Below are 15426 nucleotides of genomic sequence, written 5' to 3'. Positions count from 1 at the left end.
CGCCGGCCCCGGGCTGAGCGCGCCCGCCGGGGGGCGCCCGAGAGCGGGCGGGGCCTGACGTCACCCGGCCGCCCGCGGCGCGGGGCGGGGCAGGGCTGCGCACGCGCGGAAGGGCGGGAGGGCGGAGCGCACGCGCGTGGGCAGTGGCGGGGCGGAGGTGGTAGCGCCGGCGCGCCGCCCTCGCGGCTGTCGTGGGCCACGGGTCCCTGGCCCGGCACGAGAGGACGTCCACAATGTGCTCGGGTCTCACCCCACGCTGGGCCTAGGGTCTCGGTCCGTGAGCGGACAGGGGGGCGTCCCCCGGAGGGAGGCGGCTGGGGACCCTCGACGTGCAACCCAGCTGTCAGAAAGGAGACCCCGCCCCAGGCAACGCCAAGCCCCTGGCCAGGGCTCCCTGGGTCCACTGCGGAACACAGAAGTGTGGCTGGGCCGGGGTTCGGGTCCTCCGCCCCCTCGCGAGGTCTCCCAGGGTCCTCAGGTGCTCAAAATCATATCGGCGGGCACCACGGGAAGCTGAGGATACTTCGGGCCGGGCCGTGAGCCGAAGACAGCCCGGTCTCTGCGCCCCCGCGCCCACTCCGGGCTCTCGCGCCCTCTGCCGGGTCCCACGGAGGCCCTGAGAAACACGGGCCAAGTGCATGCAGGTGCTGGCGTGAAGGCGGGAGTGCTCGCGTGAACACGTGTATGTGCTGCTGACGGCAACAGCGGAGGTCAGCGGAGGTCAGCGTGGGCAGCGGTGCACTCGCGCGTGTGCATAGAGGTACCCAGGCAAGGTGCTTCTGGTAGCAGGTGAAGAGATTCCCCGATCCCCACCCCTGCATCTGTGGATCCAACCAGCCTGGGGTCCTCTGTGAACCACGGGAGACTCAGAGCAGTGCCTCTTGGGTTGTGGAGGGTACAACCACACGCTGCTCCCACTGGAGGTAAAGGATCTCCCGCGCCTTCCCCCCCCCCCCGCCCCGCCTCCGTCCCAGGAGGACAACTTGAGGCCACTAGAGGGAGTCCCACATTGGCCAGAGTGAGGAACAGGATAGTCCCCAGGACAGAACCCAAGAGTGATGTTGAGGGGGATGCCCCTCCTGGTGTGTCCCCAGCACTCCCCCTGAAGCTGGCTGGAGCTTGGGTTCTGCCATCTGCCTAGTCATGGCTGTCCTTGGAGGGTGGACCAGCACAGGAGAAAGCCCATCAGTCCACCACTGACTGGCGGGGCCAGACTGAAGAAGGTAAGTCCCTGAGCCCAGGCTGGGGACCACCCCTGGGTCAGCCTGGGCCAAGGGTGCTGACCTCCATTCCCCTGCGCTCTGACAGGGAGAGCGGGCAGGGATCTGTGAGGTTGACCTCCACTTAACAAAGCCTGTGCTTTCTCCCCTTGGGGCTCCGTTTCCCCAGAGGTAATCTGAGGATACTGCGCAGTATGGCCTTGGATGAAGGGTCTCCCATGGCTCTCTGCTGGGTTTCTAGGGAAGGAGGAAGATAGTCCCCACCCGAGAGCTCACCAGTGGCCCAGCATCCCGCAGGCCGGATATAAATGACTGCTGGTCACGTACATGCAGGGGGTCTGACGCCCCATCCGCGCTTTGGCCCCCCCAAGCCTTTCTTTCTCACCAGACTGCCCAAGTCATAGGACACTGGTAGCTGGAGGCTAGAGACAATTCCAGAGTGGATTCTGATGTGGTCAGGCTGGCGCACAGCAAGGAGGGGTGAGTCCGTGGTCAGAGCAGTGCAGCTACTGTGGAGCTAGGGGTCACTAGGCTGAGAGGGAGGCCCATTATCAAGCAAGCCACAGCCCCTTGGCCCAGCCTCGCTCCCTGCCTTTGCCACTGTGGGACCCTTGCAGCTGTGTGGTGAGAAAACAGCCATTCTGAGGTGCTGTCTAGGCATTTCCAGCAAGACAAGCCTGCTCACACTGAGTCCAGACATTTAGCTAAGAACCCAAGCTTAGGGTGTCCACCACAAACTCCTGCCTCGTGTTTCCCTAGGCGCCTTTTAAACTGGCCGTTCAGAATCGAGCCTACAAAAAATTAGTGACCCCTGCCCCAGCCACGTTATAAGTAAGGGGCGTATGGCACCCTGCAGTCTCTCTTCTGCTCTCTCCTGATCTGGGATAGAGAACTGCCCTCCCCCTGCTCACTGCACCGCTGTTCTAGGATCTGGAAGTAACAAATCTTTTGACTTCCTTCGTGTGAGTGTACTGAAACTGTGCCTTCCCCAAAGTAGCCCTGGGGTGTTCACGTCCCCAGAGTGGGAGCTCAGATGCCAAGTTACCTGCGGACTCCATGTGGGTGGCTTGTGCACCCTAATGTCGACAGTCATAAACTGCACATTTTTATTTAGGAGAGAGCGCGTGCGCAAGTGAGTGAGGAGAGAGAGAGAATCCCACAAGGGGCAGAGAGAAGCGGGGCTCGTGCTCACCCGAGGTGGGGCCCAAACTCACAAACCATGAGATCATGACCTGAGCCAAAGTCAGATGCTTAACCTACTGAGCCACCCGGGCGCCCTAAGCTGCTTGTTACTGACACACCACCTCCGGTTTCCAGCCCTTGCTGCCCTGGGGGGGTTTTAGAGGAGGGGGGCATGTTTGGAGAAACACAGTCTTCTTCCTCCTGCAGCCCCCTCCCCTCCCCCTCACAAGTGTCCTACCTTTGGTGCCCACTCCTGCTTCCCCCCTCTTTACCCTCACACATCGAATCCCATTTTGGCATCTGCTTTCTCAGAGGGCTGTCCTCTGAGCGCATCCTGGCTCTCCTCCTCCGTGTCCAAATAAACCCTCAGAAGAGAGCTGAAATTCCTTCACGACCGACCAGGAATAGTGCCATAGGATTGACCTTGATGTGGCTCTTCCCAGGGTACCTGGACTCAGACCTTCCACTCAAAGAAATGGGCAGTGACAGCAGGGCTTCAGATGAAGGAAAGCATTTTGAGGTTCCCAAAGCCCAGACTCTGCCCCCGGGACATAAAGCAGGAGCCACAGAGGCATGCATACCCGGGCCGAGTCTAAAAATCATGTGGTCTTTATTGTGATGATGGCAGTTTCCTAGGAGGAGCAAACGTGGGGTGTTGGGAGTGGCAACACAAGCCACTCTAGAACCATCTTTACCCTTCCCCTGTCCTCAGCCAAAACAGGCCGAAGGAGGTCCCAGCCCCAGACTCCAGCCCAGGGAGGGGCTGTGGGAGTGGGGTCAGGGTCAAAAGTCACACGGAGCCCAGTGACTGTCAAGGCAATTTGGGCGGAAGGCAGAGAAGGGGCCCCTGCGCAGCCCCAAGTACCCCAACACAGAGCAGAGGGGAATTAGCCTGGGGCCTGGAGTGTGCAATCCTCAGATCCAGCCTTAGGGTCCCCCTAAAAGGGGTGAAGGAGGGGTGGGGGTGCTAGTCCTGAGGCTGATCTGAGCACCGAGCCCCAGCCCACAGCGCCGGAGGCCAGGAGAGCCCAAAGGGTCGGTGAACATCGGTGGGGTCTGGGCTGTGCCTGGGGAGGGGGGGGCAGGACCACCAGTGGGTGTGGGAGCCAGTAGGCACCTGAGGGCTGCTGCATGGAGCAGAGTCCCAGAGAGCCCCCCTGCTGCTCCTGGGAGAGGAGTCCAGAGGCAGCCTTGCTCTGTGCCGGTCGAGGCCAAGTTCCAGAACAGCGGGACCAGCCGCTGAAGGGTGTAGGGTGAGCCACGTGAGGGTCAGGAGGTCATCCTCCAAGACGGGAGTCGGGAGTCGGCAGGGCTACTGGCCCAGCCAGGAGCCCAGGGTCACCTTATTTGCAGTACTCCTTCCTGAACTCTGGAAGCCAAGGGGGACAGGTGGGGTAAACACAAGGCAGACATCCAGCAGGACCGCCCAGGGACTCCTGCCCCCCCCCCCCGCCGGGGGGGGGGGGGTTGGCTAGTGAGCGTGGGTGAGGTGAGGTACCAGCCCCGCCCTCCTAGCCACTCACCTTTGTCCAAGTCAATGTACTTGGCGGGCAGTGGGCTGTGGGCCAGCTCAGCCCTCTCCTTCAGGATGTTGTTTTTGTAATCTGGTGTAGGCAAAGAGCAGGCTGAGCCTCCTCGCCCCGCCCCCCGCGGGGCTGTGCTTCCCCTAGCCCAGGCCTGGAGCCACAGTCTGTCTTGGTTCTGGGGCCCCCCTCACCTAGTTGGATATCCTCACTCCTGTAAAGAGCCTGGTCTCCTGTGGTCACGGCAAACTCTGCCATGTTCACATCCTTCCTGGAGGTGCGAGGGTGGTGGGTGGTTAGAGCAGGCGGTGGGGTGGAGGGGGGTGGAGGGGTTCTGGTCCCCAGGAGAGCCTGGAGGGGACACTCACCCCTTTGGCTTCCCTGACTTCTTGTCCGAGTATTCGTAGCCTGGGGAGGGAGACTCGAGTTGGGTGCCGTCTCGCCCCGTCCCCAGCTCCCTAGGCCCTGAGGGGCCTTCCCATCCCCGCCCACCCCACATCCCGCTTCTGGTCGGGAAAGGCTTGCTGGCTCTGGCCTCACCCCTGCTCCGGAGAGCCCCAGCTCACCTCCGCGGCGGCGCTGGCGGGTGGCCAGGATGACGGCGATGAACAGCAGAATGAAGAGGAGCAGCGTGGCCAGCACGTAGCCCAGCTGCTGGAAGAAGTGGGCCCGGCCCTCGGGGACGATGACGTTGATGACGCTGCGGCCGCGCACCAGCGTGGGATCTGCACGGGGCCGTACGGGGAAGGCGTCAGGGAGCGCGCGGCACGACCCGCCGAGCGTGCACCGGGTCCGGGTCCCGGGAAGGGACAGCCGGCCGCGGCCCACGGTGGGGGGGGCGGGGGGGGGCAGGGCCCGGGGGTGGGGGGGGGGGGGGGCCACGCGGCACCTGGGCCAGGGGCACCGCTGTGGCTGGAACCGTTGCCCGGCGAGTCCCGCGGGGGCGGCTCAGCGACCGGCTCGGTGACCGTCAGGTGGAAGATGCGGCGCTCGTGCAGGCCGCAGTAGTGGTGGTGCAGGTGGCAGGAGTAGGTGCCCTCGTCGGCGGGCTCCAGCGGCTCGATGCGCAGCGAGAAGTCGCCGCGCGCGAAGGCGTCCGCCCCCACCGCCACGCGGTCGCGCAGGAAGGGCGGCGCGTAGGCGCGGCGCTCACCCGAGGCGTACAGGTCCAGCAGGCGGTCGGCGCGGTCGTGCGGCACCCCGGGCGGCTGCCGGTCCCAGTGCACCACCTGCTGCGCCTCCTCCAGGTGCCGGTCGGTCCACACGTGCGCCCGGTTCACGCAGGTCAGCAGCGCGGGCGCGCCGCGCTCCACCACCAGCACCTCCTTCTCGCCGTCCCAGTGCGCGCCGGCCGCCCGGGCTGGGGGTGCAGGTGCGGGTCAGCGCGCGCGGGCGGGGAGGGGGCCGGCGGGGGGCGCGGGCGGGGGCGGGCGCACTCACGGTTGTCCGTGACCTGGAGGCGTATGGCCAGGGTCTCGTACAGGTGGCAGTAATGGTGGTGCAGGTTGCAGGTGTACAGCCCCTCGTCGGCCTCCTCCACCCCTGCGGACCCGAGAGAAAACCCAGCGGTGGGGTGCGCGGCCGGCCCGCGCCCCCGCGGCCCCTGCGGCCCCCGCCGCGCGCCCCAGGCTCCTTACCGCGGATGAGCAGCGAGAAATTGCCGTCGTGGAAGGCGGAGAGCGGCAGCAGGAGGCGGCCGCGGTCGCGCGGCTCGTACACGCGCTGCTCGCCCGCGGAGTACATGTCTACGAGCCGGCGGGCCGGGCCGCCGCCCGGGCCGCCGCTGAGGTCCCAGTGGACCACGCGCTGGCGGTCGTGCAGCCGGTCCTGGGTCCACACCATTCTCGGGCTCTGGCAGCGCAGCACCGCCAGGGCGCCGGCCGCCCAGCTCACGGTGGACTCGGACACCACGGAGCTGGCGGCTGGCGCGGGCCCTGAGGGCACTGGTGGGGAGGAGGAGTCAGGGGGAGGGAAGGACCCGAGGGGATGGTATAGGGTGGGTCTGGCACGAGGGAGGGGGTGGTCACTAACCTGAGGACAGAAGCACAGCGGAGCCTAGAAGAAGAGGAGAGTCACACTGGGGGAGGGGGAGCGCAACCTGAACCTTTACACGCCCCCGTCATCCACCCGTCATCCACCCGGCCCAGGGCCGTCACACTTGGATCCCTGCGTCCCTCTATAGTCCCTGCCAGGTGGGTGTTAATGAACACCTGCCTCACAGGTGGGGATAAAGTCAGGAGGGCCAGGCCAAGTGGGCGGAGGGGGGTCTCCTTTAGCCCCGCATGAGGGAGGCACCCCTCCCCCCCCCCCCCCCAGTCCTCACAGCCACCTCCCTGGGCTGTGGCACAGCACTTGCCCTTCTGGGGCTGGACGGTGGGGCCGGCTCTGGAGTGTGCGTGTGTGTGTGTGTGTGTGTGTGTGTGTGACCAACAGCCCTCCTCAGGAATGGTGGCCACTGTCACCATCACTGCAGCAAGGCCCCCAGAGCACCAAAGCCTGATACCCAAGCTGGTTTGGGGGGGGGAAGGGGCTCCTGCACGTTCATATCCCACGTGGTAGGTGCACCTGCTGAGGGCCATGCCACACGAGCCCTCAAGGGTTCTCAGACAGCTGGGAGCCCTGCCCCGCACCCAGTTCTCAGGGTCGGAGCCCCCTCAGCCTTTCCGAAGGGCAGAGGTCCAAAGCACGAGCGGCTGGACCGTCCGCACCCCACCAGCAAGTTCCTGCTCCAGAGATGGGCTGAGCGCCCGGGACCAGGAGGAATGTGCCGGGTCAGCAGGCCAGCCCAGGAGGCGGGCTCAGGGGGCCTGGGAGCCAGGGGGAGTCTGGAACAGACCCTGTGAGCCGCACCACTCCCAGGCCCCCTAAATCCCCAACCTACTCCTTTTCTGGCCACTGGGAGAAGTGCAGACCTGAGGAGCTTCCTGGAAGAGTGGGGTGCAGGAGGGACCCCAGCGAGAGGCGCCCACCACCTCAGCCTCTGGCTCCCTAATCCGTGTGAGGGAAAGTTCTGGTGGAGATCCAACATAAATCCTCACACCCTCCCGGGTCCTGGGGGGGGCCCTTATCCTGGCGAGCTTCTCCCTCGAGGCCCCCCAGACCAGCCCCTTCCCGGCAGGGTGGGAGTGTCCCACCCCTCTGCACTCAAGCTCGGACTGGAGGCTTTGCCCAGAATGGAAACTCCCGAAGACCCGCCTGTGCTCCCACCCCGGACCCTCACCCACCCCGCACTCACTCTGCAGAAGCAACAGTTCCCAGAGCAGGACTTGAGACCGCAGCTCCATGGCGCCCGCCTGGCCCGCCTGCCTGGCTTTGTCTCACTTCTGCTCCAACTCTCCAGAAAAACAGCCCGGCCCCCTCCCCCTCCTTAGCACCCGCCATGACATCACGGAGCCCTGGGCCGGGTCGACAGTCTGCAGACCGCCCCCTCTGGCTCTAGCTGGCCCCTAGTCTTCCCCGAATCCTGGTCTGGCCTGGTGGGGAGGGGTAGGAGCATGGTCACTGTGTCCGACAAGGTGAGGGGAATCTGAGCAGCCATCCGGCCTGGGGATGGCTCAGGCCCTGGGAGGATGGGGGGGGGGGGGCAGTAGCCCAGCCCTTAGAGGGGCAGGAGGGCTGAGGGCATGGCCCTAATGCTGTGGGGGCGGCTGTGACATAAGAGGCCCTTCTGGGGCTGCTGCAGAGCTGGGGTTCTGGGGCGTGCTTCACCTCCCTTCCACCTCTGTAGGAGGACCCTGGCCCAGGGGGTTCCCCTACGTGGACAGCCTGGCCGTCCCCTCCGTGCCTGCTGTGGCATTCCAGGCATCCTGGGGCTTGGGGACCCCCAAGGAGCCCCAGCTGCCAGACCTACAGCTCTTCCCCTTAGCCTCCTGGGGGGAGGGGGCGCTGCACATATTCACATAAGAGAACAGGAACACCAGCCCAGGAGCTTCAGGACAGCACAGTGGGCCCTGCTCTTCCTCAGTCATCTCTACCACCCAGAGGAGCCTGCCAGGGCATGAGGGTGGGGACCCTGAGCACTGAGCGCCCAGCGTTTGAGCAGCCCCTCCCCCCTGGCCTGGACACCCCTGCCCCCCCATCTGCCCACCATCAAGGGCAGACCTTGGTGTCCCTGAAACCAAACCCTGGGTAAGATACTCCCTGGAGCACCTCCTCCTTGCCCGGGGGGGGGGGGGGGGCGGGTACTGGGAGCCTGCCCCCCGGAAAGCACAAATTTGAAGCTCTGGGAAAAATTACCAAGTCACGTAAACAAATGCAAAATAACAGAGCACACACTGTGTACCAAACCCACTCTTTCTAGTTAAGCAAACCTCAAAAAGAGAAAAAAAGGAAGAAAAAATCCAAACAACCGCAAAAACTCCACAGTGCATTTTTTAGACTGCCCATTTGAATAGAATTATGGTCACGGGCATCAGTTCCTGGTGGCTGGCATCTCACCCTTGAACCCTGTCCTGGTCCCCAAGTCCTCAGAGTAGCAAGAAACCCAGCCCAACCAGACTCTTAGGCTCCAGGTCAGCTGGGGAGACTGCCACTGCCACGGAGGGAGTGAGGGCCACGACAAGGGGGACCAGCCACGAGGGTGTGAAGAGGGCCCCCCCAACCCAGACCTAATGAACCCATTTCCTCAGCAAGACCCAGGCCCCCGGGGGGTTGGAGCCCCTTTTCCAAACTGGAATCAGAGCTTATCCTGGCCCCAGCCCCTCCCTGGGCCTTTCATTCTGGAAAAACAAGCCCGCCTGGCTAGCCTTGAGGCCTGGCCTCTCCTCCTGTTTTTTTAACTGGTTTATATTAGCTGGTGACCTCCCTTCTCTGGGCCCCGCCCATGTCTCTCCATCTCTGTCCCCCATTCCCGCCTCTGTCTGCCGGGCTGCCTCTCCCCCACGGAGGGAAGATGTCCAGGCAGTGCTGGAGGGAGACAGAAATGGCCCAGGGCTGGTCCCTCTGTCTGGGAGGGGACAAGGGGGTAGGGGGCAGCTCCAGCCCTGAGCCGGGAGCCGGTGGGCGCCCTCCTGTTCCCAACAGGTTCCCTGGCCTCAGGCCCTGCACACTGAGGTCCAGCGGGGCCCTCGAGGTCTGGACTCAGCCCTCAGCTCGGCCCAAGTGCAGAAGTCTGAGGGGGCCGCCCCCGGGGGGAAGCTGACCCCCCACGCACCCTGGGCAAGAAGGGACAGAGGCAGCGGAGGGCTGCAAACCCCTTTCCCTGCCCTCTCTGCTTGAGGCCAGCAAAACCAAAGTCAGCGGCAAAGGGCCGCTGCCCACCCCTCCACCCCCGCCCTTGGCAGGAAATAGCCACAGATGAGAGCAGAGAGCCAGCAGGCCACGTGCCCCTCCCCCGGCAGAGGCTTGAGGCCTCCCGCTCCTTCACAAGTGCCTGTGGGTTGCTCATTTCCCGGCGTCGCCCGCACTCCGTTTTCCCTCGGGAAGGGAACCGACCAGGACAAAACAAACCCACGGACATCACCTTGGTCCCACCCTGAACTCTGGCCAATCCCCCAGCCAGCCCGGAGGCCCAGACCCACCGCCCCTCTCCTCGGAGGCGTGGCTGGACGAGGCCGGGGTCAGTCACTCGGCCTGACAGACTCAGCTTCTGCCTCTTCCTCCCGAGGACTCAGACATTCCAGGCGGCCCGGCTCACTGGGAGGAGAAACCACAGGCACTCAGAGCCGCCACCAGCCGCAACCAGACACAGAGACACGTGCTCACACCCACCAATAATGTCACGCAACAAATATTTGCTGAGCGCCTACTGTGTGCCAGGGCACTGCGAGTTGCTGGAGGGAGGCAGACGGACGGCAGGTCCTCCCACTGACAAATAAGGTTGTTTTCATCTCTGGGAGAAATGCTGTCTGGAGACGAAAACGGGGCAGGGTCTTCCTCCGTGGGACTGGCCGGGATGGCCTCTGATGGAGGGACACGCACAGGTAAATGTCCTTCCGGGCGGGCGGCGCCTGGGGAACCACCTCCCAGGGGAGAGAGCAGAGCCTCGCACAGGGAGGTCCGTGAGGGCTGCAGTCTGGCTCTCATGGGGGGGCCCGCAGGGTCTAAGCGAGGTGGGTGTGGTCCAGACGGCTCAGGGCTGGGGGGATTGACGTGAACACACAAGGAAAACAGCCCGGCTGGGGCCAGGTGGTGTGCCGAGCTGTAAGGTTCGGTCCCCCCCGTGTCCTGTCTCCCTCATTGTGGGCAGGAGCGGCGACAAGGCTGGAAGAGTCCTTTGCACCCCCGTGACGACATGCTGGGATGTCACTGTCTGCCGGTCGCCATCACGGCGGCTGTCGCGTGAAAGGGCCCTTGGAAGGGACCGCGGGGCTGCCCCCAGGCAACTAGCCGAGAAGAAAATGGACCTCAGTCCCGCGGCGCCCCCGGAATGAGCGCCGGGGAGGACGCCGAGGGCCCAGAAGCCACGTGTCCGGGCGTGTGGGCCATGGGAGCTGTGTGACGAGTCTCCCATGCCACGCTGCTAACCTGTGGCCGTGCGCGGCACAGCACTGGACGGCCAAGGCAGCGGGCTCCCGGCACAGGGCGGGGGCGGGGCCTACGGCAGCACGAGGCACAAGTTTCACAAGGAAGAGCGACTGGTGTCCGGTCTGGGACTGGCCGCTGGCCGCAGGGATGGTGCGGGCAGACCCCAAGGCTGCTCGGGAGCTGCGTCCACGTGTGAGCGACACGAGCTCTCCCAGCGCCGCAGCCAGCCTCTGCCGGTTCTGACCAGCTCCGGGGAGGGGCCGCTTGCACGTGTGCTGGTCCCTCCCCCCGAGGCGCAGCGGTTTGCCACACGGTCACGTCTCACGCCACGAGGGAGGCAGTAGACTCGTACAGCCTGGGCGTCCCTCAGGAGAGCCGGTGACCCCGAGGAACAGACCGTGAGCTGCCTTCTCGTGAGGACCGTGGGCCGGATGGCCCGTCGAGACGGGGCCGGGACATCGTCCAGGCATCGAGACACCGTGATCTGAAAATACAGACAAACTATGGAAATACAGAAACCTTGCTTCAGGGACCAGCCAACGCTTTTGTCCCGAGAAAATGTCAAGCGACCGGGACCACAGATTTTACTAGTCACGGTCAGCCCCCCGATCAGCGGTTTCCTGGCGTGGCATCGTTAGTGGGGTGCTGTCCTCGCTCGGCTTCCTCGGTCTGTGGCGGCCCTGCCAACCAGCCGATGATGCGCAGAAGCCTATTTATTCTATGGTTTGTAAGCCTCGGGCTCCTGGGCCACGTGTCCGTAAACGGCGTCTCCTGTCGTGCTGGGGTCGTTTCTGTACTGCCCTCACAGGCCATCAGTTTTGAAGCCAGGAACCAAGAACCGATGATCTGGTTCTAGCGGATTCCACGTGCGGCGCCTCTGACTGTGGGGGGGACCTCCGCCTGCGAGATCCCCATGTCCCCCCACATCTCCAGCGAGCCGGGAAGGGACGCTCTGTCCTTGGGGACGGCTGGGCGGGCAGGCTGCGGAGCGGCCTCCAGGCCAGCGTGCTGAGAGGCCCCACGGAGCGTTGCTCCCGCACGCAGTGCGTGTCCCGGCTCCTCGAGGACATGGTTGCTTCCCGTGCCCGACCGAGGGAAATAAATCTGCCTTTAAATGTGACATTGCCACCACCATCCCATCCCCCAGGACAGGCCGTGGGGCCACGCACGCGAGCCCTGTGCACATCTCTGCTCTGCACTGGGTGTTGGCCTCTCCCGTGTGTCCGGCTGGGCTGGGTGGGCCGGTGGCGTTGTGCCCACGACGCACGGTCCCTCGGCCATCCTGAAGCCTTGACTTGACCACAGCGATCTTCCTGGAGTGCTCTCAACAGGGACACCGGCGCCCGCCTCCCTCTGCATTGCCCGCCGTGGGCTCCGCAGCCTGGGGGGCTCCCATCACTGCGTGTGCCCAGCACCCCCACCTGCACCCACAGCCGGGGCCGCCGCTCACTCTGCTTTGTCATGGGGACCTGGGACTAAGCCGAATGTGTTCCCAGCCCGTCTTCTTGGAGCTTCGGTGGGGACCAGCCTGACACTGAAAGGAGGGCCCAAAGAGGCTGAGTCTGGATGAGAGGGATGCTCTTCCTCATCCAGAGAGGAAGCAACTGGTGCGGAGGGGCCCCGGAGCCCTGATGTGGCCCCCGGGGACAGTGTGGCACGCGTCCCCGGCTGTGGTCATATGACAGCTTGTCCAAGAAGATTGTTTCGTACGGCATCGCCAGCCAAGAGTCCCCGAAACAGCCTGTCATAAACGGGCCCTCTTGATCTTTCTTGCAGAAACATCCGCGTCGGATTTGCAGTTGGCAGCAGGGCAGTATGAGGAGAGCAGGAAGCATCGCAGCTGACGGGGCGGCCAGCGCATCCGAAGGTCAGAGAGCGGAGCCCGTCTTCAGCTGTAACATACCTTCCAAGGATCTGATCAACAATCACTCTGAGAGCAAGAACCGATGAGGAGCTTGGAGGGCACGAGAAACTGCCAGGGGCTTTCTGCTCACCTCACGGGGTCCTGATTGTCACTGACGGGCAAGGGCACCAAAACACGCCTACCGTGCGGGTCCTACCCGTGGGCGTGAACGTGCGACGTTGCTCAAACGTAGCAGTAATGATGGCATTCCTTTTTTTTTTTTAATTTTTAAATTTATTTATTTATTTATTTTAATTTTATTTTTTTAATGCTTTATTTTTTTTTGAGAAAGAGAAAGACGGAGCATGAGCGGGGGAGGGGCAGCGAGAGAGACACAGAATCCGAAGCAGGCTCCAGGCTCTGAGCTGTCAGTGCAGAGCCCGACGCGGGGCTCGAACCCACGAACCGTGAGATCACGACCTGAGCCCAAGTCGGACGCTTAACCGACGGAGCCGCCCAGGCGCCCTACTTTCTCTTTATTATGTACACACTCTCTCAGTTTAACAACATTCCTTTACCTTTGTGTGAGTGCACGTTCACAAACATTTATATTGTAGATAACATATTTAAATGGTCAGCTTCAGGTTATCTGCACTCAAGTGCGTATGCAACACAGCACAAATACCACGTTGACTTTACCATCCAAACAACACCTAATGCGAAAAGAACAAATGTTTTTCTTTTTTTTTTTTTTTTTCAACGTTTTTTATTTTATTTTTGGGACAGAGAGAGACAGAGCATGAACGGGGGAGGGGCAGAGAGAGAGGGAGACACAGAATCGGAAACAGGCTCCAGGCTCCGAGCCATCAGCCCAGAGCCTGACGCGGGGCTTGAACTCAGCCCAGAGCCTGACGCGGGGCTCGAACTCACGGACCACGAGATCGTGACCTGGCTGAAGTCGGACGCTCAACCGACTGCGCCACCCAGGCGCCCCAGAACAAATGTTTTTCTATCGTGATCACTATTTCTGTAGTCTCGATCTTTGGGAATTCCAATATATATCCAGATATTTCTTATAGCCTTTGATGCATAACCAACCACCTTAAAACTACAACATGAGGCTGAGTAGGGGGCCCAGGGGATTTCTTAAGAGGAAGAGAGCCCTGCTATACGTTACCGTGTGGGTGCATAAGCGACACTGTGTGTTTACTGAGACCCGAGGAACCACACAGTTCTGTGAACCTCAAGACAGACGCGTTTTTAAAAACTCGTCTAGGAAGTTGGGAGAATCAGAAAGTGACAGAAACAAGCAAGCAAAGGACATTAGGAGTGAAAGGAGCTCAGTGGAGGGGGTGGGGAGTGGAGGGGGAGGGGAGGAGGTGGGGGAGGGGAGGGGAGGGACTGGGGGTGGGCAGCGCTGGCCTAGGTTAAGGTAAGAGTCTGCACTACCACAGGAGAGGAAGTGCACACAGCCCCACCCTCGAGCCGACAGAGCTGTCTCCTGCGGGTTAGGGTCAGCGTTAGTTATCCGTTCCGACGCGTACAATGAGGCAAGCGGGTGGTGGCGGCCAGTGGCGGCCGGGTCCGTCACTACTTGGGGGTTAAGGAAGGAGAGGAGGCTACAGTGCGCCGGGGGGCCATGGATTGCTGCTGGAGACGCCCGTATCAGCTCATGTCCCGAGCGGTGTGCACACAGGTGCACGTGAAGCATAGAGCCGTGTCTACGCGTGGGTCGGTACACATACGCGCATTTTCTAGCTCTGCATTCGGGAGGCAGCAAGCCCACCCCTTAGATCCTGGTCCCTAAGACCATTTTCCAACAAAGGAATCGGGGTTCCTTGAAGAAATGGCTTATTTTAGGACCGGGGGAGGAAATACACGAGATAAGCCTGGAGAACCCGTGGTGCCAAAAAGCAAGCAAGTGCTAACGGACCAACAAGAATGATGGGGTCAAAGGGCACAGGAGCCAAAGCTGGGGCCAGTGCGGCAAGAAAGTCAGTCAAGTTCGTTGCATCGTCATCCAAATAGAAAGACAACATCCCCGCGTCCGTGCTGATTAAATAAAGGCAGGAGAGTCCCAGATCATTTATGCGGCCAAAGCAGAAAGTAGCCGGCAGCGGCCCAGCCCTCACCACGCGGCGTGGTGCGGGAGGGATCTGACCTGTGTCCGTGATCTTCTGCTCACGATTCTGCGGGTCAGGAATTCCGGCAGGACAGCTTGTCTGCCCCACGTGGCGCCGGGTGGGATGGGGCGACCGGGGCTGGAGGGTCCAGACGGCTTCATTCTGGCACCCGGGGCCTCAGAGGGGGCATCGGCTGGATCTTCTCTCCACGGGGCCCCGTCTCTCTGTACGTGGCCCTCTCTGTCCGTGGGGCCCCTTCTCTCCGCTCACCTGGTTCTCAGCAACCTAGCCCAGGCCTCCTTCCACTGACGGAAGCTGCCGGGCCCCCAAGGCCCAAGCTCGGCAGCTTCCACACTGGGGCCAGAGCGGGTCACGCGGAGGGAGGCAGACGCCACTTTCGGTAGAACGAGCAGCAGAGTCACGATGCCCAGCAGCATGTGTGCAGGGAAGGGGACACTGTTGTGACACCGTCAAAGATAATATACCACGGGACATGAGAGATACGTGGCATAATGAAGTGCAAATAATTCAGAGCACTGGCGTTTACAAGAAGACATCTTTAATGATAGAGAGCACTTATTTTCATAGGATAGAAACATACATGTGTACGTTTACATGACCTTAAATAAATAACAAGTTTTATTTATTTTGAGAAAGAGAGAGAGAGAGAGAGCAGGGGAGGGGCAAAGAGAGAGACACACACAGAATCCGAAGCAGGTTCCAGGCTCCAAGCCGTCAGCACAGAGCCCAACTCAGGGCTCGAACTCACAGACCTTGAGATCATGACGTGAGCCGAAGTTGGCCACTTAGACCAACTGAGCCACCCAGGCACCCCCAGGACATACTTAAAATGAAAATTATTTGGGGGGGGCCTGGGGGGCTCAGTCGGCTAAGCGTCCGACTCCTGATTTCAGGTCAGGTCATGACCTCGCGGGTTTGTGAGTTTGAGCCCTGCATGGGGCTCTGCGCTGATAACGGGGAGCCCGCTTGGGATTCTCTGTCCCCGCTCTCTCTGCCCCTCCTTCACTCTCTCTCTCTCAAAATAAAAAAAAAAAAAAAATCTAAAAGCC

The 15426-nt window shown here is 62.1% G+C and overlaps 1 protein-coding gene across 1 annotated transcript; it reads right to left on the bottom strand.

The window, feature by feature from the left end:
• Positions 1-2995: 2995 nt before the first annotated feature.
• On the bottom strand, positions 2996-7382 carry MXRA8 (matrix remodeling associated 8). The gene is made up of 10 exons (XM_049618303.1): positions 7161-7382; positions 5957-5980; positions 5563-5868; positions 5366-5467; positions 4815-5285; positions 4492-4650; positions 4294-4333; positions 4120-4196; positions 3926-4006; positions 2996-3771 (listed from the first exon to the last, which is right to left on the bottom strand). Exons 1-10 carry the CDS (start codon positions 7207-7209, stop codon positions 3746-3748), a joined length of 1335 nt encoding a protein of 444 aa, XP_049474260.1. The 5' UTR covers positions 7210-7382; the 3' UTR covers positions 2996-3745.
• Between the last annotated feature and the right edge of the window lie 8044 nt (positions 7383-15426).

Source organism: Panthera uncia (genome assembly GCF_023721935.1).
Source record: "Panthera uncia isolate 11264 chromosome C1 unlocalized genomic scaffold, Puncia_PCG_1.0 HiC_scaffold_4, whole genome shotgun sequence".
Classification (NCBI taxonomy): Eukaryota; Metazoa; Chordata; class Mammalia; order Carnivora; family Felidae; genus Panthera; species Panthera uncia.
This window is presented reverse-complemented; position numbering and strand designations above follow the sequence as displayed.

Excerpts from the sequence above, each read along its gene's own strand:
- MXRA8 (XM_049618303.1), bottom strand. The coding sequence starts at position 7,209 with ATGGAGCTGCGGTCTCAAGTCCTGCTCTGGGAACTGTTGCTTCTGCAG. Across the intron at positions 5,869-5,956 it reads CGCTGTGCTTCTGTCCTCAG|TGCCCTCAGGGCCCGCGCCA; the intron begins GTTAGTGACCAC and ends CCTCCCCACCAG. Across the intron at positions 4,197-4,293 it reads AAGTCAGGGAAGCCAAAGGG|GAAGGATGTGAACATGGCAG; the intron begins GTGAGTGTCCCC and ends TCGCACCTCCAG.